Source organism: Uranotaenia lowii, chromosome 3 (assembly GCF_029784155.1).
Source record: "Uranotaenia lowii strain MFRU-FL chromosome 3, ASM2978415v1, whole genome shotgun sequence".
Taxonomy (NCBI): Eukaryota; Metazoa; Arthropoda; class Insecta; order Diptera; family Culicidae; genus Uranotaenia; species Uranotaenia lowii.
The window spans coordinates 297,530,765-297,556,317 of record NC_073693.1 but is presented as its reverse complement, the minus strand read 5'-3'; the positions used below and the strand labels follow the sequence as shown (position 1 = coordinate 297,556,317).

The following is a 25,553-nucleotide window of genomic DNA, read 5'->3' as shown; positions in this document are numbered from 1 at the left end:
ATGACAAAAATGACAAAAATGACAAAAATGACAAAAATGACAAAAATGACAAAAATGACAAAAATGACAAAAATGACAAAAATGACAAAAATGACAAAAATGACAAAAATGACAAAAATGACAAAAATGACAAAAATGACAAACATGACAAAAATGACAAAAATGACAAAAATGACAAAAATGACAAAAATGACAAAAATGACAAAAATGACAAAAATGACAAAAATGACAAAAATGACAAAAATGACAAAAATGATAAAAATGACAAAAATGACAAAAATGACAAAAATGACAAAAATGACAAAAATGACAAAAATGACAAAAATGACAAAAATGACAAAAATGACAAAAATGACAAAAAAGACAAAAATGACAAAAATGACAAAAATGACAAAAATGACAAAAATGACAAAAATGACAAAAATGACAAAAATGACAAACATGACAAAAATGACAAAAATGACAAAAATGACAAAAATGACAAAAATGACAAAAATGACAAAAATGACAAAAATGACAAAAATGACAAAAATGACAAAAATGACAAAAATGACAAAAATGACAAAAATGACAAAAATGACAAAAATGACAAAAATGACAAAAATGACAAAAATGACAAAAATGACAAAAATGACAAAAATGACAAAAATGACAAAAATGACAAACATGACAAAAATGACAAACATGACAAAAATGACAAAAATTACAAAAATTACAAAAATGACAAAAATTACAAAAATTACAAAAATGACAAAAAATACAAAAACGACAAAAATGACAAAAAATGACAAAAATGACAAAAATGACAAAAATAACAAAAATAACAAAAATGACAAAAATGACAAAAATGACAAAAATGACAAAAATGACAAAAATGACAAAAATGACAAAAATGACAAAAATGACAAAAATGACAAAAATGACAAAAATGACAAAAATGACAAAAATGACAAAAATGACAAAAATGACAAAAATGACAAAAATGACAAAAATGACAAAAATGACAAAAATGACAAAAATGACAAAAATGTCAAAAATGACAAAAATGACAAAAATGACAAAAATGACAAAAACGACAAAAATGACAAAAATGACAAAAATGTCAAAAATGACAAAAATGACAAAAATGACAAAAATGACAAAAATGACAAAAATGACAAAAATGACAAAAATGACAAAAATGACAAAAATGACAAAAATGACAAAAATGACAAAAATGACAAAAATGACAAAAATGACAAAAATGACAAAAATGACAAAAATGACAAAAATGACAAAAATGACAAAAATGACAAAAATGACAAAAATGACAAAAATGACAAAAATTACAAAAATGACAAAAATGACAAAAATGACAAAAATGACAAAAATGACAAAAATGACAAAAATGACAAAAATGACAAAAATGACAAAAATGACAAAAATGACAAAAATAACAAAAATGACAAAAATGACAAAAATGACAAAAATGACAAAAATGACAAAAATGACAAAATTGACAAAAATGACAAAAATGACAAAAATGACAAAAATGACAAAAATGACAAAAATGACAAAAATGACAAAAATGACAAAAATGACAAAAATGACAAAAATGACAAAAATGACAAAAATGACAAAAATGACAAAAATGACAAAAATGACAAAAATGACAAAAATGACAAAAACGACAAAAATGACAAAAATGACAAAAATGACAAAAATGACAAAAATGACAAAAATGACAAAAATGACAAAAATGACAAAAATGACAAAAATGACAAAAATGACAAAAATGACAAAAATGACAAAAATGACAAAAATGACAAAAATGACAAAAATGACAAAAATGACAAAAATGACAAAAATGACAAAAATGACAAAAATGACAAAAATGACAAAAATGACAAAAATGACAAAAATGACAAAAATGACAAAAATGACAAACATGACAAAAATGACAAAAATGACAAAAATGACAAAAATTACAAAAATTACAAAAATGACAAAAATTACAAAAACGACAAAAATGACAAAAAATGACAAAAATGACAAAAATGACAAAAATGACAAAAATAACAAATATAACAAAAATGACAAAAATGACAAAAATGACAAAAATGACAAAAATGACAAAAATGACAAAAATGACAAAAATGACAAAAATGACAAAAATGACCAAAATGACAAAAATGACAATAATGACAAAAATGACAAAAATGACAAAAATGACAAAAATGACAAAAATGTCAAAAATGACAAAAATGACAAAAATGACAAAAATGACAAAAAATACAAAAATGACAAAAATGACAAAAATTACATAAATTACAAAAATTGCAAAAATTACAAAAAATTACAAAAATGACAAAAATGACAAATATTTTAAAAATTACAAAAATTACAAAAATTACAAAAATTACAAAAATTACAAAAATTACAAAAATTACAAAAATTACAAAAATTACAAAAATTACAAAAATTACAAAAATTACAAAAATTACAAAAATTACAAAAATTACAAAAATTACAAAAATTACAAAAATTACAAAAATTACAAAAATTACAAAAATTACAAAAATTACAAAAATTACAAAAATTACAAAAATTACAAAAATTACAAAAATTACAAAAATTACAAAAATTACAAAAATTACAAAAATTACAAAAATTACAAAAATTACAAAAATTACAAAAATTACAAAAATGAAAAAATTACAAAAATGACAAAAACAACAAAAATTACAAAAATTACATCAATGACAAAAATTACATAAATTACAAAAATCAAAAATTTTACAAAAATTACAAAAATTACAAAAATTACAAAAATTACAAAAACTACAAAAATTACAAAAATAACAAAAATTACAAAAATTACAAAAATTACTAAAATTACAAAAATTACAAAAATAACAAAAATTACAAAAATTACAAAAATTACAAAAATTACAAAAATGACAAAAATTTCAAAATTAACAAAAAATACAAAAATAACAAGAATAACAAAAATTAGAAAAATTACAAAAATGACAAAAATTCCAAAAAATTCAAAAATTACAAAAATAACAAAAATAACAAAAATTACAAAAATAACAAAAATTACAAAAATTCCAAAAATTCCAAAAATTACAAAAATGACAAAAATTACAAAAATAACAAAAATTACAAAAATTACAAAAATTACAAAAATTACAAAATTTACAAAAATTACAAAAATTACAAAAATTACAAAAATTACAAAAATTACAAAAATTACAAAAATTACAAAAATTACAAAAATTACAAAAATTACAAAAATTACAAAAATTACAAAAATTACAAAAATTACAAAAATTACAAAAATTACAATAATTACAAAAATTACAAAAATTACAAAAATTACAAAAATTACAAAAATTACAAAAATTACAAAAATTACAAAAATTACAAAAATTACAAAAATTACAAAAATTACAAAAATTACAAAAATTACAAAAATTACAAAAATTACAAAAATTACAAAAATTACAAAAATTACAAAAATTACTAAAATTACAAAAATTACAGAAATAACAAAAATTACAAAAATTACAAAAATTACAAAAATTACAAAAGTAACGAAAATTACAAAAATTACAAAATTTACAAAACAAACAAATTATAAAAATGACAAAAAATACAAAAATTTCAAAAATGACAAAAATTACAAAATTACAAAAATGACAAAAATGACAAAAATGACAAAAATGACAAAAATGACAAAAATGACAAAAATGACAAAAATGACAAAAATGACAAAAATGACAAAAATGACAAAAATGACAAAAATGACAAAAATGACAAAAATTACAAAAATTACAAAAAACTACAAACATCATAAAAATTATTAAAATCCAAAAATAACAAAAATTACAAAAATTACAAAAATTACAAAAATTGCAAAAATTACAAAAATAACAAAAATGACAAAAACAACGAAAATTGCAATAATTTCATAAAATACATAAATGACAGAAATGACAAAAACTACAAAAATTACAAGAATTAAAAAAATTACAAAAATTGCAAAAATTATAAAAGTTGCAAAATTTACACAAATTACAAAAATTACAAAAATTACAAAAATTACAAAAATTACAAAAATTACAAAAATTACAAAAATTACAAAAATTACAAAAATGACAAAAATTACAAAAATTACAAAAATTACAAAAATGACAAAAATGACAAAAATTACAAAAATTACAAAAATTACAAAAATTACAAAAATTACAAAAATTACAAAAATTACAAAAATTACAAAAATTACAAAAACTACAAAAATGACAAAAATTACAAAAATTACAAAAATTACAAAAATTACAAAAATTACAAAAATAACAAAAATGACAAAAATTACAAAAATTACAAAAATTACAAAAATTACAAAAATTACAAAAATTACAAAAATTACAAAAATTACAAAAATTACAAAAATTACAAAAATTACAAAAATTACAAAAATTACAAAAATTACAAAAATTACAAAAATTACAAAAATTACAAAAATTACAAAAATTACAAAAATTACAAAAATTACAAACATTACAAAAATTACAAAAATTACAAAAATTACAAAAATTTCAAAATTACAAAAATTACAAAAATTACAAAAATTACAAAAATTACAAAAATTACAAAAATGACAAAAATTACAATTATTACAAAAGTTACAAAAGTTACAAAAATTACAAAATATACGAAAATGACAAAAATTATTAAATTTATAAAAATTGCAAAAATTACAAAAATTACATTAGTTACAAAAATTACAAAAATTAAGAAAATTACAAAAATTACAAAAATTACAAAAATTACAAAAATTACAAAAATTACAAAAATTACAAAAATTACAAAAATTACAAAAATTACAAAAATTACAAAAATTACAAAAATTACAAAAATTACAAAAATGACAAAAATTACAAAAATTACAAAAATTACAAAAATTACAAAAATGACAAAAATTACAAAAATTACAACAATTACAAAAATGACAAAAATTACAAAAATTACAAAAATTACAAAAATTACAAAAATTACAAAAATTACAAAAATTACAAAAATTACAAAAATTACAAAAATTTCAAAAATGACAAAATGACAAAAATTACAAAAATTACAAAAATTACAAAAATTACAAAAATGACAAAAATGACAAAAATTACAAAAGTTACAAAAATTACAAAAATTACAAAAATGACAAAAATTACAAAAATTACAAAAATTACAAAAATTACAAAAATGACAAAAATTACAAAAATTACAAAAATTACAAAAATTACAAAAATTACAAAAATTACAAAAATTACAAAAATTACAAAAATTACAAAAATTACAAAAATGACAAAAATTACAAAAATTACAAAAATTACAAAAATTACAAAAATTACAAAAATTACAAAAATTACAAAAATTACAAAAATTACAAAAATTACAAAAATTACAAAAATTACAAAAATTACAAAAATTACAAAAATTACAAAAATTACAAAAATTACAAAAATTACAAAAATTACAAAAATTACAAAAATTACAAAAATTACAAAAATTACAAAAATTACAAAACCTACAAAAATTACAAAAATTACAAAAATTACTAAAATTACAAAAATTACAAAAATTACAAAAATTACAAAAATTACAAAAATTACAAAAATTACAAAAATTACAAAAATTACAAAAATTACAAAAATTATAAAAATTTCAAAAATGACAAAAATGACAAAAACTACAAAAATTACAAAAATTATAAAAATTACAAAAATGACAAAAATTACAAAAATTACAAAAATTACAAAAATTACAAAAATGACAAAAGTAACAAAAATTACAAAAATTACAAAAATTACAAAAATTACAAAATTGACAAAATTGACAAATAATACAAAAATTTCAAAAACAATACAAAAAATTAAAATACATTAACTTTTACAAAATTAAATTCAAAAATGACACTGAAATCTTCATTCATCGCTCAAAAAATCTTTGGAATAGTAGCTTCGGCTAGTAAAGGGTTTAAAAGTTAGAAACCCTGCAAGTTCTTGAACCCAATCTTGCAGGAAATGTTTCATGCAATCCGTGTCTTGGAAATATCGTTTTATAGCTCGCTTTTTTATAGCAACGGTTTGTAACGGAAAAACGTGTTGTGTGGGGGCAGGAATATTTATTTTAAATAATCTGACAAATAAAACGATTAAATTACATTTGATTTATCATTCAAAATGTTTAGCTGAAATCTATATTACACATGAAGATGCATTTATTACTGACCATCTACCAAGGCATGAAACCGTAATTTCGAAATTACGAATTATACAATAGAGCGATTTCCTCGATCAAGTTACTATCTTCAAACTTCAAAATGTACTTCGTTTGCTTAAACTAAAATTGATTTATTTTATTGCCTTAAACTCAGTCAATAATCACAAAACTTCATTTTAAACTGCCAGTGTTCATTTTTTGTGAATCCGTTGCGGTCAATTTCCTTCTTTCGACCTACAAAAAAATGGAATGACACATGAAAACTGATTTCCAATTTATTAGTAACACACAAGGCTTCCCCTTCAAATATCAGAAATCAGAATCAAAATTGAGCCATGTTAATCGAAATTTCAACACAATTGTAAGTTCAAAATACAGAATCGGTTACCAAGTCTTTGAAAAAGTCATCCGCTTTGTGAGAATTTTCTTCAAATTTTTAATGATACAGGTACGAGTCTACTTCTTAAAAGTTTATATTTGAAAACAGATTAGAACACTTTTCTTTCAATGGATTAGAATCTTATACGATTAGTTTTGTAATACACTGTATACATCCACAAATATCACATGTATCGAAAGGTTACCCGAATTATAACAGAAAAATATAAATGTTTGGAAATGGCTATAGTACATGCAAAAGCGCACAAAATAATTCCCCACAAAAGTGGAGAGGACACCCGTAAAATCAGGATTAAGGCCTCACGAGTAATATCGCCGGACTTCCTCCAGCAGCTTATCGATGGTCGTCTCATCGATCGGAATGAAGCGTTTCGAGTTGCGGCTGAAATAGTAAATATCACCGGTGTAGATGTCGAACCAGAGGGCATGGATGTGCAGATCGTGCGATTCGAGCCTCCGCTTGAGGAATCCATAGGATGCAACGTTCTCGATCTGCTGCAGGGTGTTAACCTGCGATAGTTTGTCTTCGATGGCAAACTGATTCTCCGGATCGATATAGGCAACGAACTTCCGGAGTGGTGTTTCCGATGAGAAGATCAACGGTTTATCGAGACCAACCTTGGTAAGGTTTTGGAACTTATCTAAACTGGTATTGGCGTGGGCACATAACCAAGCCCTGAGGGGAGATATTCGACGATTTTCCTGAAATTAAACAATTTTGAGCATTCAGATTTCAGGGAAAAAATTAAAGGGTCATAACACTCATAACTTACAACGGAAGCAAATTCCGGATCCTTCAACAGGTACAACAAGTTCATGGCCTTACAATCACTGTGGCCACAGACGATGATGTGTTTGATGTTGTTGACGATACAACCCAACTCCAGGGCTGCCGGTTCACAGCTGAAGTATTCGTCCTGGAAGTGCCCGGCATGGGGCACCAGATTTCCTGCGTTTCGGACAACAAACATATCGCCCACGTGCGTATCGGTGTACCGAGTCGGGATCATGCGGCTGTCCATGCACGTGAAGAAAACCGCTTTTGGCTGGAAGTATCAAAACAATCAAAATTCAGGTTTTAAATACATGTAGGTACATAGGTAGCATTCTCTACTTAAAATTGCATTTCTGAGTTCTAAGCTTTCTTTCTCATTACCATTTTATACATTAAAAAATCGAATATTCGGTTATGACTGACACTACTTGAAAACAATCTCGAGACCGATTCAACTTAGTCGAGTTTTTTTCTATCTTTTTTCACATTTCAATGAAATGCTATGATAGAAGGAAACAAACAGCAAACTTTAAAAAGGATTGAGAAATGTGAAATAAGCACAGTAAAATTATTACAAAAAGGAAGAGTATTTAATATCATTACTCTTTTAGTTACAGTTTTATGAGCAAAAGATGTTGAGGAAATCACTCAAAAAAGAGCTAAATACATCTGAATATATGCTTTTTGAGAGGACATATATAATTCTTATTTATTACAAATTGGCATAACCCAATTGTTGAGAGCTTAAAAGCTGAAAATACATTTTAAATGTTAGTAAACTCAATGATTTACAGAACATATTAGTGTGAGTGCTCCTACTTTGGACTTAGAACCTACTTTAGTCCTAAAATGCAGAAAACTGGGAATAACTCATTTTGTTAGCATAGATTTAGAATATTCTTATGCTAAAAATGAACTCTTATTCTTCCATTATCCTATAATACTGCTATTTACTATAAAAAGTATAATTCTAATCAAATTTTCAACGTTTAACAGGCCAAGCCTTAGTTTAAAGGGAAACTATTTTAGCTGTGATGAATATGAACTATACTAAATATATAGACTGTTCCAGAAATTATAAACACACCGAATGTTAAAGGTCATTTTGAATCGATTTTTTTTTTCGAATTCTACTGGCTGCGTCCTTTTGTTTACACACTTCTCTACGTGATAACATCAAAAAACATTTAGTTTGTGATTACATTTCAGAATGGTCTTACTCTGGAGAAATAGTATCGTGCACAAGTGGTCTACTGTGAGTGGAATCTCATTGAGAAAATTGGCCAAAGAAGAGGATGTGAGCGTCGTAGCGGTACGGACAGCTATTTAAAAATATGGTGAACATTGTACATTTGAAGATGAACCGAGGAGTGGTCGAAAATCTGGTCCTGTAAGTCCAGCTATCGACAAAAAGGTCAGGGATGCCTACAAACAGAAACCATCGGCTTCCGTTCGGGATGAGGCGAGGAAAGTCGGGACCTCAATGTCTAATGTGATGCGTGCTGAAGAGCGACTTGGGCTCAAGACGTACCGGAAGCAGAAAAAAACCTAATAGAAACCCAAATCAAGCCACTTCTGTCAAACCAAGAGCCCGTAAACTATATGATCCAATATTTTGCAAAAGTTCTGGGTGTATTATCATGGACGATGAAATGTATGTAAAATTGGACTATAAAACCCTTCCTGGGCCACAATACTTCACTGTACGCAAGAAAAAGGATATCCCCGAAACGGAGAAGGCCTTTTTTACCGAAAAATTTGGCAAGAAGGTGATGGTGTGGCAGGTAATTCGCGAGTGCGGCAAAATATCTAGCCCGTACGTCACATCGAAAACAATGAACACCCAAAACTATATCAAGGAATGCCTCCAGAAGATTTTTTTGCCGATGTTCAAGCAGTATGATGGCTTCGTCATATTTTGGCCAGATTTGACATCATGTCATTACGCTAAAGACACACTAGGGCAGGGAGGATGCCAATACTTGGCGCGTGGTCAGGGATGGGTTGCTCGCATCATGACTGCCCTGCAGAAGAGTTGGAATCAGCACCAGTCCGCGACCGGTGTAGGGTGACTCCTTCGTCGGGGAGCACCTGAGTAGTGTGCGTCCGAACCTGGCAGTAAAGCATAAAAAGATAAGACTCTACCTTCTGCATATGCCGAGCTGCCTGGTACGGCGCGCGTCTGTGTGTATGATACCTCCAACGTTACCGTCGCAGAGTATCCGAGTCAAACGTGCCCTCTACGACGGAGGCTGTGGGGATAAGACAAGACCTTCTTCGCAGTAGAATTCGTTGGGGGAAGAGTATTCACGTCGCGGAGTACTCTCGGGTAGAGTAGTTTCACGTCGCCGTCGGAAGAGCCACTCGAGTCTGGACATCACCGTCGCGATTCATCTGAGTCGCAAGCGTTAAAGATCAGTACGTGTGCTGTGGCAGGCGCGAGTCTAGGATAAGCTGCTATCGATTCGGCACACAGCGGGCAAAAAGCCAAGGGTTGCCAGCCAAAAAGTTTCAAGCCAAAAGGGAGGAGGAAGACCGGACCACGGTCGAAGTAGAATGCCCTTTCGGCGGGAGGCATTATAGTAGTGTGCGTCCGATCCTAGCAGTAAAGCATAAAAAGATAAGACTCTACCTTCTGCGTATGCCGAGATGTTAGGTACGTCGCGAACGTTGTGTAGAATACTTCCACCGCCGCGGAGTATTTGAGTATAACGCGCTCCCTACGACGGAAGCTGCAGGGATAAGACTTGACCTTCTTCGCAGTAGAACTCGTAGGGGGAAGAGTATTTACGCCGCGAAATACTCTCGGGTAGAGTGACTTCACGTCGTCGGCGGGTGAGTCACTCGAGTCGGTGTAGGATGACGTCTTCGCCGGGAATCACGTAAAGCCCCGGACGTGTGCTACGACAGGCGCGTGTCCAGGATAAGCTGCTCTCGATTCGGCACACGGACGGGCAAAGAGGAGAGGGCCTCGAGCCAAACCAAGCGGAGCCAAGATCTCGAATCGTTAGAGGAGAGGTCATTGGTCTCTTGCAGTAGCCTCGAACAGAGACGATAGTCGTGCAAACCAAGCGAGACTCGAGTTGCGAGTTAAGGCCGGACCTCGAGTCGTCATAGGAGAGTTCCTTATTTTTGAATCGTAACAAGATTCAGGGTATATATGCTGGAGTTTTGACTTGAAACCGAGAATGCCGATGAGCGCAGAAGCGCGGACTTGATCTCCCATCTCGGGTATAGCCTTCGATGCAGGTCCGGATGGGAATTATGACCAGAGGCCCCAGGTGGACTTTATGGCGTAGGGGTGCTTAGTATCATGAGTCGTCCAATTGGACCCATGAATCCAGACTAGCATACTGGGGGGAAGTGGTGGAACGCCGTGCCTTGGAATGCAATCCGTAAAAAGGATTTACCACCTGGGTGATCAACTAATAAAAAAAAAACACTAGGGTGGTACAAAAGCCAAAACGTCTGTTTTGTGCCAAAAAACATGAATCTGTCAAATTGCCCCCAGACATGGCCAATCGAGACTTTTAAGGCTTTGGCCAAAGCAAAGCTACAAAAACACATAAATAAAACCAGCTGATCCCATCGGAAAATTTTAAAAGGATTGGCCAATGGTGGATAATGCAACTATGCAGAAGCTTATGAGTTATGTTCGAGCAAAAGTGCGAAGTCTGGCTCATGATTTAAGATTTCCATCAAATAAGAGTACAATGTTGGGTGGGACACAAATAAAGATACAGTGTGCCAAATGAAACTTACTAAAACAATATTTTTTTTACTATTTTGAAAGTGTGCTTATAATTTCTGAAACAGTTTATATATACCTATTTTTCCTGAATTAATGAAAAAGCATTGGAAACCCCGGAAAATAGTCAAAGGTCCAAAAATAGGACACTTTCTATCATGATGTTTCATTTTTAAACCTGACATCAATTTTTTCATTACTACACTCAGTCGAAAAAGAAACGTTAAATTTACCTGGATTTTCATGTAGGGCTTGATTACGTGAATTTTTGCTTGATTTACGTGAAGCACTTGAAAGCCAATAAGAAATCACTTGATCCTTACGTGAAATTCACATAGTTGTACGCTGTCAAAACAAATTCACATCTGATTTACGTGAAAATCCAGTAATCCGCTGAGTATAGATGGAGTTGATGCATTCTTTATGATGTTCACGTAATTCTCAAGAGCTCATTCACTTAAAATCAATGTGAAAGAAAACAGTTTTGAATATGGCGCTGGTCCAAAAATTGGTGCTGTCAGGAAGCAAAATTACGAATGATGGGGAAGCTGATTTTTTGTAAGTAATAAAAAATTGTTGTGTATTCGTTTTTTATATCTTTTGCTATTTTAACAGAATTCGGAATTGCAGCAGCTTGGACGGTCAAGAAGGCAACCCAAATGCCAATTTTGCGAGATTTTTTTTTGTTTATTTAAGTGAAGTGAAGTGCAAAAAGTGTTTATTCAAAAGTGAAAATAAATAGTGCGTGTTTTATTGGATAAAATAAAATTCTCCCGCAAAATCCACATAGTTTTTACTTAAAAGATACGAGCAAAAAACTAACTACCTTCATATTTCAATGAAATCTACGTGAATCTCATGTAGTAGAACGAATTCCTTTTCACATTCGACCTACTTTATTTTTACGTACAACTCATATGAAAATTACGTGAATTCTGCTTGATGTGCGAGCTCTGTTTGCTACCAGAAATTCACGTAGGTTTCACGTGATTTTCATGGTGGCGAAAATCCATGTACATTTTCACGTAACATTCACGTGAAGAATTCTTTCGGTGTAACCAATAAATTAAGGTGTAAATTTTCATATGGGCATAATTAAAAACCTGTATTAAGCATTTCAACATTTTTTGTCAGCTTTAGGTAAATAAGTGAACACACAAAACCTTCAAACTATTATGCAGCCGAGAAATGTGCTAATGAGGAAATTATGGTTTGAGATATTTATAATAGAAATTAAGGTGTTTATTTGAATCTTTTAAAAAATCCATAATATTTGTTCATGGTATTTTAAAATTTAAAATAAAATATTTGATTAGATCTTTGACGTTTTTTTTTTCAAAAAAGGAACAGTAGATTCAAAGTAGGAAATTTCTATCAACCTTATCATTGTAAATCTATCAAGAACGGCAAAACTATGGATAAATATTCTAATTGAAACTTGCTGATAAGACCATTAACTACGAATGGATAATCTAAAACAACCCCCCGTCCGAGAAAAACATGGGATTAGGGGAGAGTGGGGATACTTGATCCCCTTTTCTTGTTTTCATCATATCTTTTTGGAAAAAATTAGCAACTCGCCGTCTTTGACATTTTCTGACAGCTTGTAACTTCAAGTTTCTATGCTCCAAAAATTAGAACGATAATTGAACCCGTTGATGAACTAGAAGCATTTTCGTGGGAGTAAAAAAAATACGATTTTTCTGAAGTTGGGGGAGACTTGATCCCCTATTGAATGAGACTTGATCTTTTATTCAGGAAGCCCTAATCCTTGTATAAAAATCAAACAAAACCCCAAGATAGAATGTTAAATGACTATTTTGGTCATGTTTGTTCTCATTTCACAATTTATAGCAGGCATAAGAAGAAAATTCTATAACTTTGTCTCAACCCTAATAACATTGCATACTTAAAGGCGCTATTTATTATAATTAAGAGAAAATTAATTATTTTTGCTCTTTTCTTCAGACATTTGTTTGATAAATATTAGTTTTTGGATAAATATTAGTAATTTCGTAATCAGCAATCATAACGATCAATTCAGAAAAAGAATATGCCGTTTGGAAGGGGGATCAATTGTACCCAACTCTAGGGGATCAATTGTACCCATAATCAACATTTTAGAAAACTTTTTCTGAAAAAAAGTTGAAAGTTTTCCATTGCTTTGAAAATATGGCATTATGAAGTTCACTTTACGCTCGAACGATTGATATATTGGAACAAATATTTTTTTCATAATTTTACCATGTAAGGAACATTTTAAAGTGATGAAAAAAGATCTTCAAGTTACATTTTGTGAAATTTTTCAAACAAAGTTCAATTACTCAAACAATTATTTTGTTAAAAAATTTTAAACTACAAGAATTGTTATTTTGCTCATTTTGGCACATTTTTCTAGAACATTTGATCTTTGTAAGACAATCCAGTTTCGAGATATAGCTAAGGAATCAAGTATCCCCAGGGATCAAGTATCCTCATTCTCCCCTACATAAACCACCGCTTAAAGGGTCTTAATCAGGGCAACTAACTCTATTTATTTTTACTGTTTTCTGTTTCTAGCACGTTCTGACAACTGTTTTCATCGACTGTCTGGTGCTGCAGAATAAGTTTTAAGCTTATTAGCATTTTTTATGGAATTGAAATTGATCCTTGACTTGATCACATCGATTATACTTACATAACGCACTAATTTCTGATTACTTTTACAGCAGGGCCAAATATGGTGTGGTTTTCCAAACTAGCCGGGTAACAAAATGTGAATTTCAATTGATGAATATGAATCTGAGTTTTCAATTTTTTATCGCTATTTCGAAGTTTTTAATGTACTGATTTGTGTAAGAATTAAGTTTAAGAACTTCGAATTTGAATATAAAAAAAAAATCTTGTTTTTACATATTCGGAAAACTATTTTAAAAATATTTAAAATGCATATGATTTGCGAATAACACGATTCAATTTTGATATAAATTGCAAAGCCAAATTTGAAACAGAATTTCAAAGCAGCTTTTCATTTCTAATTTCTTATGATTATTCGAACTGAAAACAAGAATTCTAAACTGGATACAGAATCAGAAATACGAAAATAGAAATACAGTTTTGGTTATGGGAAAATGGAACCAGAACCTTCAGATGGGTTTAATTTTAAAATTTATATTTAGACTTGAATTTCTATGAACAAGTGAGAAATTTTTTTTAAAACTGTAGCAGAATTTTGAACTTGGGATGGGTTTTTAAGGTTTTGGCATTAGTTTTTAGTTTAGATTGTTACTCTTGAATAACTTTACTCTATTATCATAATTTGATTATGAATTCCAAATTTTGAGTGTAGAGTAGAATACTTCGCTTGTGTTAGCCGATCAATAATTGTTAGAATTTTCGGATAATATTGATAGGAGCTTTTCTCAGAGTGTTTAGTCTTATAATGATGATTGAGATCGAAAGATGATGATGTAAACAATCTAAAGGGGAGTTGGGTAGAATTCACGAAGTCAACAGGAAGTAAGGAAGCATTAATTTGTCCACGCGATTGAGTTCATTGGAATATCTGAAATAGAAAAGAAATAATATTATTGTAAGTAAAATTAAATTTAAAAACAATGAAATTTCCCTAAATTATACTTACCAGATTGTAGCACGAGTGAGTGTGTTGGATAGTTGTTGGAAGGAGAATTAGGAAGATTGAGGTTACGAAATTTGTAAGTCGGGTAAAATTACTGAATTTCTATATTAATAACGAAATATTAATAGCTTTTAGCTAAAGATACACTACGAAGTGACGGTGTTCGACGCTCAAAAGACGTATCACAATTCTCCCTCAACAAACTAAAAGAAATTTCTTGAAAATGGAAGGAAAACCAATGGACAACGTGCTCCCGGACGGTAAGGTCGGAAGTTGCTCGGCTTGTACTGCACCGGACAACGATGAAATGGTCCAATGTGATCACTGTGACACTTGGTGGCACTATGCGTGCGTAGGCGTTGGAGAAAGCATCAGTGAACGTAGTTTCACGTGCCCGGCGTGCCAAAAGGCTACGGTTATGGATTCGAGACCCGAGCCTGCTACTCCTAGGGGAGAGACGATCGTACCAACAAGAGCTTTGACCCACAATTCGATAACGTCATCTAAAACCAGAGCTCGGTTAACCCTTCAACGACTCGAGGCGGAAAAAACGCTGCGTGAAAAGCAGCTCGATTTCGAACGTCGAGATGATGCAAGGCGACGCGAGCAGGAACGTCTGGAAAAAGAGGCTCAATTCGAACGACGACAACTTCAACTGGAGGAAGAATTTATGAAAAAGAAGCTACAGGCACTGGAGGACGAGGAAGACGCCGTAAGTGAAACCAGGAGTAGGAAATCCGCTCAAAGTGGGATAAATAAGGTAGAAGAGTGGCGCAAGGGACTACCTCCGTTGGGTTTCCAATCCACTTTGCGAGAGCCAAGAAGTCAGGAGCTAGCTAATAAAGCTGAACCGAGAGGTAGATTAGCACACACAGCAAACAATAGGGTCTCTGAATTGTCAAAGTTTTTCCAAAGTAAAGTTCCTGTACACGCCAATAGCTGGTCCAATCAAATGGAAATAAACAGATCAGGTCGAAAGATAGGTCCCTCAGAATTGAACAAAGACGAAAGTCAAATTGTAGAGCAATTTAAAAATATTTCCTTTGTTCCGCCAAATGGGCGAGGTTTCAACTATCCATCGGAGTTATCTCCCAATCGCGCGGAAAGCTTTTCCGGTTTGTCAAAAGTGACATGGGCTAATGCCAGCACTTCAGCGGCTGTGTATGACGGCAACCCGCAATATGGATCAATTGGTGGTGCACCTGCTACCCGTGTTGACGAAGGTGGAAGTGTTAATGGTGCGAATGGACCGATAAGTTTTGAAGTGTGCCCTACGAAGAAGCAGTTATTATCTCGACAAATATTGACGAAAGATTTGCCGATTTTTAGCGGGAATCCCGAAGATTGGCCGCTCTTCATTCGTACTTTCCGTATGACTTCAGAAGCCTGTGGATTCGACGACACAGAAAATCTTATGAGACTACAACGATGTCTAAAAGGTTCCGCCTATGAAGCAGTATGCAGTCGACTCATGATGCCAGACGCAGTACCCTCGATCATCAGTACGCTAGAGACTCTTTATGGTAAACCAGAGATTTTGATCTATAGGTTGCTACAGAAAGCTAAGCAAGTGCCTGCCCCAAGAGCCGATAAACTGGAAACATTAGTCAACTTCGGGTTAGCTGTTCAAAATCTATGCTGTCACCTGGCACTAGCGGATCAACATCTGAACAACCCAACGTTACTGTTTGAATTGGTTGAGAAGCTGCCACCAAATTTTCAAATGGAATGGGGCATGTATATTGAAAAAGTAGGGACAGCCGACTTACCGACTTTCTGCACATATTTGGGCGGCATCGTAAAAGGTATTTCCAATGTGTCGGTAAATCGTGACAATATGAGCTCCAAACCTATTCAGAGAACCGGACGAAAGGATAAAATGAGGGAGCAGAATTTCTTCGGTGCGCATGCTGAGGTGGAATCCGATTCAGAATCAGAAGAAGTCGTTGATATGAGGACATCCGCTGGTGCTGTTATGTCCCACGTCTCGAATAATCGTATCGCTGACCACCAAATGAAGGTTGAGGTTGAACGAGTAAGGAAAAACGTTATTCCAGTTTGCTTTATCTGTCGGGACCCTGAGCATCGAGTCAAAAATTGCCCGAAATTCGTGGAACTGAACGTCGCTGATAGGTGGAGGAAGGTAAGGGAGCTTAATATGTGCAGTAGCTGTCTCAATTGCCACGGAAGCAGACCGTGTAAGGCTGCGAAGCAGTGTGGGATCGATGAGTGTAAACAAAAACACCATCCTTCACTGCACGAAAAACCGAATGACGGATCAGAACCCAAGGCGACTGGAGCAGTTGCAAACCATCATCATGCGGAGCATACGACGTTGTTCCGAATCATACCGGTAACGTTGTTCGGAAATGGACGATCTGTAGAGGTGTTTGCATTTTTGGATGAAGGATCTTCGTTGACGCTGGTAGAAGAGGAAGTCGTTAAACAGCTAGAGGTAGAAGGAGAAAAAGCACCGCTATGTCTACAATGGACCGCAAATATACGACGGAACGAAAAGAATTCTAAACGAGTCTCATTAGATATATGTGGCAACTCTAATCCAGGACAACATTACAAATTGAAGGAGGTTAGGACGGTGAAGTGTTTAAACCTGCCCAAGCAGACCATCCGGGGACAGGAGTTGATTCAAAAGTACCCACATCTTCAAGGATTACCGATTCAGAGTTACAAGAACGCCATACCGAAGATTCTGATCGGTAATGATAATCTGTACGTAGCGGCAACGCAAAAAATTCGAGAAGGAGCAATAGGGGATCCGATAGCAGCAAAATGTCGCCTGGGATGGACGGTTTATGGAGCATCGGAATTCGGATCGTCCGAAGCTGGATTTTTTCATATGTGCGAATGTGAGCAGAGTAAATCCTTACACGAGTTGGTCGAACAATACCTTAGGATTGATTCCCTGGGAATAACCGCAACAGAACATCTGGAATCACGAGAAAATCAACGAGCGAACCAGATCATGCAACAAACGACGAGAAGAATTGCCGATAGGTTTGAAACAGGATTGATTTTCAAATACGACCATTTTGAATTTCCGGACAGCAGGGTGATGGCCGAACGCAGGCTGCAGTGTCTAGAAAGACGAATGGCCAGCGATCCAGTTGTTGCTGAGAGTGTTCGGCGACAAATGAAAGAATACGTTGACAAGAACTACATACACGAAGCGTCGAACGAAGAGTTACAAAGAGCAGACCCTAGGAAAACGTGGTATTTACCCTTAGGTATAGTAATCAACCAAAAGAAGCCGTCCAAAATCCGTATATTTTGCGATGCCGCTGCTAAGGTGGACGGTATTTCATTGAACTCGGTGTTGATGAAAGGGCCTGACCTTCTGAGCTCCTTGCCTCGAATTCTCTTTGGATTTCGCGAACGAGCGGTAGCCATATGTGCCGACATCAAGGAGATGTTCCACCAAGTGAGGATACGACGAGAGGATCGCGACTGCCAGAGGTTGTTGTGGCGGGAGAATGCGCGGGATCTGCCGAAAGTTTATATAATGGATGTTGCCACATTTGGATCCACGTGCTCGCCCTGCTCGGCTCAATATGTTATGAGCCTCAACGCAACTGAACATGAACGAGAATATCCCGATGCGGCGGAGGCGATCAGGACGCGCCACTATATGGACGATTGGTTAGACAGCGCGGATACGGTGGAACTGGCAGTTAAGCTGGCGCTGGAAGTAAAGTTAGTGCACTCAAAAGGAGGGTTTCAACTACACAATTGGCTGTCAAATTCCACGGAGTTCCTCAAACGGGTCGGCGCTTCCGACGGGAAGGAGGAAAAAATGCTGAGTCTGGACTGCAACTCTATGGAACGTGTCTTGGGGATGTATTGGAAACCTAAACTGGATGTCTTCACTTACCGTACCTCGATGCAATTAGAACCATTACGACCAACAAAACGGGAAGTGCTACGAACTGTTATGTCCTTATTTGACCCTTTAGGATTGTTGTCATTCTTCGTAGTGCATGGAAAAATTATAATCCAAGATATTTGGCGGGCAAAAACTGATTGGGACGAGAAAATCCCGAAAGAAATCAACGAAAAATGGCAGTTGTGGGCCAACTACTTTGCCAGACTGGGTGATGTACGCATTAACAGGAGCTATTTTCCGAATTGCACTACAGATCAGCTGGAGGAAGTACAGCTGCATATTTTCTGCGACGCTAGCGATAGCGCTTACGCATGCGTGGCCTACATGCGCGTCAAAATCGGAGGAAGAGTTCGATGCTCACTCGTTGTAGGTAAAGCCAAAGTGGCTCCCTTGAAAGTTTTATCCATCCCACGTTTAGAGTTGCAAGCAGCCGTTATTGGATCGCGTATGCAAAACTCGATTATAGAATCACATCGTTTAATCATCAGCAAAACTACTTTCTGGAGTGACTCAAAAACGGTGCTCGCATGGCTCAACTCAGATCAGCGAAGGTACACAAAATTTGTAGGTGTCCGGGTCGGCGAAATACTTACTACGACACGTGCAGAGGATTGGAGATGGATACCGTCCAAGCTGAATGTAGCCGATGACGCAACGAAGTGGGGTAAACATCCAAATTTCTCCCCAGAAAGTCGATGGTTCAGAGGTCCGGAATTTCTCTTGGAAAACGAAGATGCGTGGCCGGCGGATGCCGTATCGGAAGTGGATACTACTGAAGAATTGCAGAAATGTTTCGTACACATTGAAGAAAAAGGATTGCGAATGGTTGAATGGGATTGTTTCTCTAAGTGGATGCGGCTTTGGCGTGCCATAGGACAAGTTTATCGTTACTACAATCATCTACGCGTCAAGAGAACTGGAGAGGTACCAAGTGGTCCGCTAACACAAGACGAGCTTATCAAAGCGGAAGCCACTATATTTCGATGGATTCAGCAGGAAGCGTATCCGAGGGAACTTAAAGAGCTTGAGGCAGCGCAGTTAACGAAAACTAGAAGGGTTCAACTGCCAACTAGTAGCCAATTGTTCAGATTATCGCCGTGTCTGGATGCCCATGGAGTAATTCGTTTGGAAAGTCGCATTGTAGCTGCATCGTACGCGTCTTTCGATGTAAGGTATCCCATAATACTTCCGTCCAACCATGCTGGAACAAGACTTCTCGTAGATTGGTATCACCGACGGTTTTTGCACAGCAACGCAGAAACGGTGGTAAACGAGATTAGACAAAGATTTCATATTTCGAATCTGAGGTCAGTAGTGAATAAGGTGGCGAAAACATGTTCTCACTGTCGGGTGAAAAAGGCGAGGCCGGCTATTCCGAGGATGGCACCATTGCCCGAAGCGAGATTACAAGCGTATTCAAGACCTTTCTCCTTTACAGGTCTAGATTACTGTGGTCCGTTTTATATTAAAATTGGACGAGCTCTCGTCAAGAGGTGGATCGCACTATTTACCTGTATGACGATACGGGCAGTACACCTAGAAGTCGTCCATTCTCTCAATACAGAATCATGCAAGATGGCAATAAGACGGTTTATAGTGCAGAAAGGATCGCCAAAAGAAATTTACAGCGATAATGGGACAAATTTTTTGGGCGCTAGCAACGAGCTGTCCCGAGAAATAGACGCAGGAAACTTGGCCGAATGTTTCACAAACACGGACACCAGATGGATCTTCAACCCTCCCTTAGCGCCACATATGGGCGGAGTATGGGAGAGAATGGTGCGCTCCGTCAAAGCAGCACTAAGCGCCATGCAGATGACAAAGAATCCTGACGAAGAAACGTTTCGGACAATAGTTAGAGAAGCCGAAGGAATAGTGAACTCACGTCCTCTTACATTTATTCCGGTAGACCACGAACTCCAGGAAGCTTTGACGCCAAATCACTTCTTGATGTTAAGCTCAAATGGCGTTACTCAGACCCCGAGAAGGTTAATTGACGACAGAACTTCGCATCGTAATAACTGGAACCTTCTTAACCACGCCGTGGACCAGTTTTGGAAACGATGGATCCGGGAATATTTGCCAACGCTTACGAGAAGGACGAAGTGGTTCCAGGATTCTAAGGAAATAGCACCGGGAGATCTTGTGATTGTTGTTAATGAGGCAGAACGAAATGGGTGGATCCGAGGAAAAGTAGTGAGCATAACAACGGCAGCAGATGGCAGGAAGAGAAGAGCAGTAGTTCAAACTACTTCAGGATTGATTCGGCGAGCTGTAGCTAAACTTGCACGGTTGGATGTAGAAGGTAAAACTGGTTTAGTAGAACCCCTAACCAGTGTTACGGGTCGGGGAATGTTAGCCGATCAATAATTGTTAGAATTTTCGGATAATATTGATAGGAGCTTTTCTCAGAGTGTTTAGTCTTATAATGATGATTGAGATCGAAAGATGATGATGTAAACAATCTAAAGGGGAGTTGGGTAGAATTCACGAAGTCAACAGGAAGTAAGGAAGCATTAATTTGTCCACGCGATTGAGTTCATTGGAATATCTGAAATAGAAAAGAAATAATATTATTGTAAGTAAAATTAAATTTAAAAACAATGAAATTTCCCTAAATTATACTTACCAGATTGTAGCACGAGTGAGTGTGTTGGATAGTTGTTGGAAGGAGAATTAGGAAGATTGAGGTTACGAAATTTGTAAGTCGGGTAAAATTACTGAATTTCTATATTAATAACGAAATATTAATAGCTTTTAGCTAAAGATACACTACGAAGTGACGGTGTTCGACGCTCAAAAGACGTATCACAATTCTCCCTCAACAGCTTGCTTTTTTGGACCCTCATGGGGTGGGTTTAACCCACCCATTATTTGGAACTCTGTTTAGAAAAAAATCTGCTTTCAAACAAATCAGGAATGAAGATTTTATCAATTTCTATCATTTTCGGTGTAAATTTTTGGTTTTGTGAAAGAAAAATCTGTAAAAACATTGATCACGATATTTTCTATACAAACATCCGTACAAAAAAGAATGAAATCGCCTGTTGGGCGATAATAACCTCATTTTCAAACCGGTCAATTTTTTTATCTCGTCAATTGATTTTTATGAAACTTTGCCAGGTACTAAATCAAACATTTATATATCTTTCGGCCAAATTTTAATATGTTTAATGAAAATTGTCAAAAATACAGCGAATTTTGTGAAGCAGTCTCAAATTTTCCTTCCTCGCAGAATAGCTTTATCTTTTTTTTCAGTCATAATACAGCCTTCAAATTTTGTGGAGTATTAGTTGGATAGTTGAACTATATTTTGTGAAAATTTCAAGGAAAAATATCAACTAAGACAGAAATGGAAGCTGGTCAAAGTTGGAAGCGAGTGCGCTGCTTCACGCGATTTCATTCTTCTTGACGGCGTGTCGTGAATTCGAAAACTTGTTCCCTACTAATTTTCTTAATTGATTAATCTATGTCTTACTTACATGAGGATTATCTCGGACTTGCTGAAACTCCTTCACCATCTGCTCCCGAGTTGTTCCCCGGTAACGCATCACTCCTCGCAGGATTCGTTCCATCGTATGTGATTAGCTTCGGGGTGAAGCAGGTGACGTTTTAAAAATTATTTAAAACCTTGTGTTAAACTTTCTTCTTATCCAAACTGGCTGAGTTGCATTTTTGGTTCAACTCTCCATCCAAGCACTGGCGATTCAATCGGCTTAAGTGTTTCTCTTCGAAGATGTCCTAAAACAAATTAAAAATAGAAGCCATTATTGGAAAAGTGTTTAGCTATTTTATTGAGTAACACAACTGGAGAAGAACGCGATTAATGATTGATGCGATTAATGTAGCTCGCATCTAAACAGTGACTAGCAGACTTTAGGAGACTGATGACTAGTAAACATCATCTTCGTTGTCTGTTTTTTTTATTTTATTTTTCATCAACCTTTTTTATTCGTTCTTCTTCTCCTTTAAAGCTAAGACATATATGGTACTGAAACCAATACCACCCAAGCACGTGCGTCTTGATCATTTTTTTTTCCGCTAAACCGTTGAATAGCTGAAGAGTTTTATACCCCTATACCTACATACGTATTTTGCTGAGTATGGGAAACAGAATTTATTTATCGGAGAGCAACTGGTTTAGTTTGAGTCAAACAGCTCCGTCAGCTCTATCGTTTTGTTCGGAATTGCGTCACTAGGCTTAGCAGAGAGTGATATTACAATTGGCGATCATAACCTAACATAACGTTGACTGAATACGATATCGGGGTGTACCAATTCTTGTAACTTTCTTAAATCTTCAGTGAAGTTCAGGTGTTATTAATAACCTTCAGATACGTCAAAACATAACTTACTTTCTTTGCGAAAACGGAAACTTGACTCTTTCTCTCGTCCGATTCCGATGAACTTTAACTTACAACTGTCCGTTGACTGGGAGTCTCCATTCATATCACCGTTAACGTTATCAGCAGTCGAACGAAGCATAATCAATTCACAACAATGCAGAAGGGTGGTGTCGATAATATTGGTTTCGTTGTTTACTCCAAACGTTTAACTAAACTGACAACTACCCTGATGAGGATTCAATCGACCTTTTGCTTTGGGTGTGATGCGAAGTCATACAAAACGGCTTAACCTAGCCTGTTGTCGTGTCACGCACCACAGTTTGATGTTCGTGTTTTTTTCGTTTCTATCTTTCTTTATTTTCCTAATCAACGGTGGGTGGTGGCGGATTTGGGAGATTTAGCTATATGGTCCAGCTACCGATAGTTGACTCATCCCAAATTTAAACCACCCAAGTTTGAAAAAAAATGCACATGTTTTTTAAGCATATTTCAAAGCATGTTCTTTAAGATAATTTTTATCTTTAAAAATAAAAATGATAATGACATAATATTTCGCATATTAAGATAGTATTTTAAAAGTTTAATTTTCATTCAAAATTTTAAAAATCCATCAATGAATATACAAATTTTAAAATTTTTCGATGCCGTAAAATACTTAATCCAGTATGACGGATTGGCTTAATGATATCACTTACAAACTTTATACTGGTTAAATGATCCTATAACAACACTTAAATATTTTTAGAATTCAGCTACCTACCTGGGATAAGATGCTAAATGTATGAAAAATTTAAGTCATTTTTGTAATTTTTGTCATTTTTGTAATTTTTGTCATTTTTGTCATTTTTGTCATTTTTGTCATTTTTGTCATTTTTGTCATTTTTGTCATTTTTGTCATTTTTGTCATTTTTGTCATTTTTGTCATTTTTGTCATTTTTGTCATTTTTGTCATTTTTGTCATTTTTGTCATTTTTGTAATTTTTGTATTTTTTTGTAATTTTTGTAATTTTTGGTATATTTGTAATTATTGTAATTTTGAAATTTTTGTAATTTTTGTCATTTTTGTCATTTTTGTTTTTTTTTTGTAATTTTTGGAATTTTGTATTTTTTTTTGTATATTTTGTAATTTTTGTAATTTTTGGTATATTTGTAATTTTTGTAATTTTGTAATTTTGTAATTTTGTAATTTTTGTAATTTTTATAATATTTGTAAACTTTGTTTTTTTTTGTAATTTTTGTCATTTTTGTACATAATTGTATGTTGTGACCAACATCTTTTAATTTTGTGTTGGTGAATCTCGTTTTTAAGCTATGTTCCCTCAGATTTCAGCTTTTTTTTGCCTTGAGAGCATAGAAGATGAAAACTCAAATTTGAGAAAAAAAAACTTAAATTTGAGGAAAAAAGTCTAAATCTGAAAGATGTGCTCCACTCGGATTGTATATTGTTTCCATGCCATGGTGAAACAGCACTGTTGTTTTTTTTTGTTACAACGGCCCAGATCCCGACAACGTCATACAAACCGTGTGGAGCACATCTCTCAGATTTAAGCTTTTTTTTTGGCAGATTTAAGGTTTTTTTCTCAGATTTGAGCTTTCATCTCAAGGCAAAAAAAGCTTAAATCTGAGGAAAAAAGTTAAAAAACGAGATTCACCAGCACTTATTTAAAAGATGTTGGTCACACGATACATGGACAAATCGTGTAACTTTGCCGGGAAACAATACTAAGTCTGTTCAATGAACTCTAGTCGGAACGGGTCGAAACAAGTAGAAACATATTAGAAACAAGTAGATCATCTCTAGGTCAGGCAAATAGAAATTTTGCTGCAGCATTTTTGCAGAATTTTTTACTTTTCGACAGAAAAATGAGCACCTTTTTGAAAAGATTTGTAATCGTTTAAGATATAAAATCGTACCGGAACCAAACAAAATCAACAAAGCTGTTGTTTCATAGATGAGGCATGCTCTGTTTGGCGAAACTTGTAAACTTATCCAATACAAAACTCTCTCACCAACTAAATAAAATTTTCAAGAATGGTCATTCAAATGAAACAGGATTTGATGCCTGCTCACTGGTCGGTGATTTAATCAGATCAATTTGACATTTGAGCGCTTTTTTTGTTTTGGCTTTCTTTCAGAAAGGTATCGTTATCGGTTTTTTCTTCTGTTTTCCACCCCTGGGATCATCTGTCTCTTTCCGTCGGAGTCAATTGGAAAGAGACAGATGATCCCAGGGGTGGAAAACAGAAGAAAAAACCGATAACGATACCTTTTACCGATTTATACCAGGTCGAAACGAATCCTGCTGCCGAGCTGGATCGGTTTCGACTAGTTTCAACTTGCTTCATTGAACAACGACCTGACTTGTTTCGACCAAAACATTTAGCTCGTTGATTTTATCTAACAGAAACCAGTCAAAGCCGATTCTTACCAACGATTGAACGAAGCTACTACCTTACATATATCATACAACAGCCAGCCATGCATTGGTATTGTATGATGG

At 33.9% G+C, this 25,553-nt stretch overlaps 1 protein-coding gene across 2 annotated transcripts; it reads right to left on the bottom strand.

The window, feature by feature from the left end:
- Positions 1–6,719: 6,719 nt before the first annotated feature.
- On the bottom strand, positions 6,720–24,077 carry LOC129752132 (beta carbonic anhydrase 1). Of its 2 annotated transcripts, none has more exons than XM_055747925.1 (4): positions 22,515–24,077; positions 22,189–22,447; positions 7,437–7,709; positions 6,720–7,365 (listed from the first exon to the last, which is right to left on the bottom strand). In XM_055747925.1, the coding sequence occupies exons 2-4, from the start codon at positions 22,279–22,281 to the stop codon at positions 6,964–6,966; spliced, it is 768 nt and encodes a 255-aa protein (XP_055603900.1). In that variant the 5' UTR covers positions 22,282–22,447; positions 22,515–24,077; the 3' UTR covers positions 6,720–6,963. The 2 variants fall into 2 exon arrangements, with proteins under 2 accessions (XP_055603900.1, XP_055603902.1); XM_055747927.1 differs by having other exon boundaries at positions 23,062–24,077.
- Between the last annotated feature and the right edge of the window lie 1,476 nt (positions 24,078–25,553).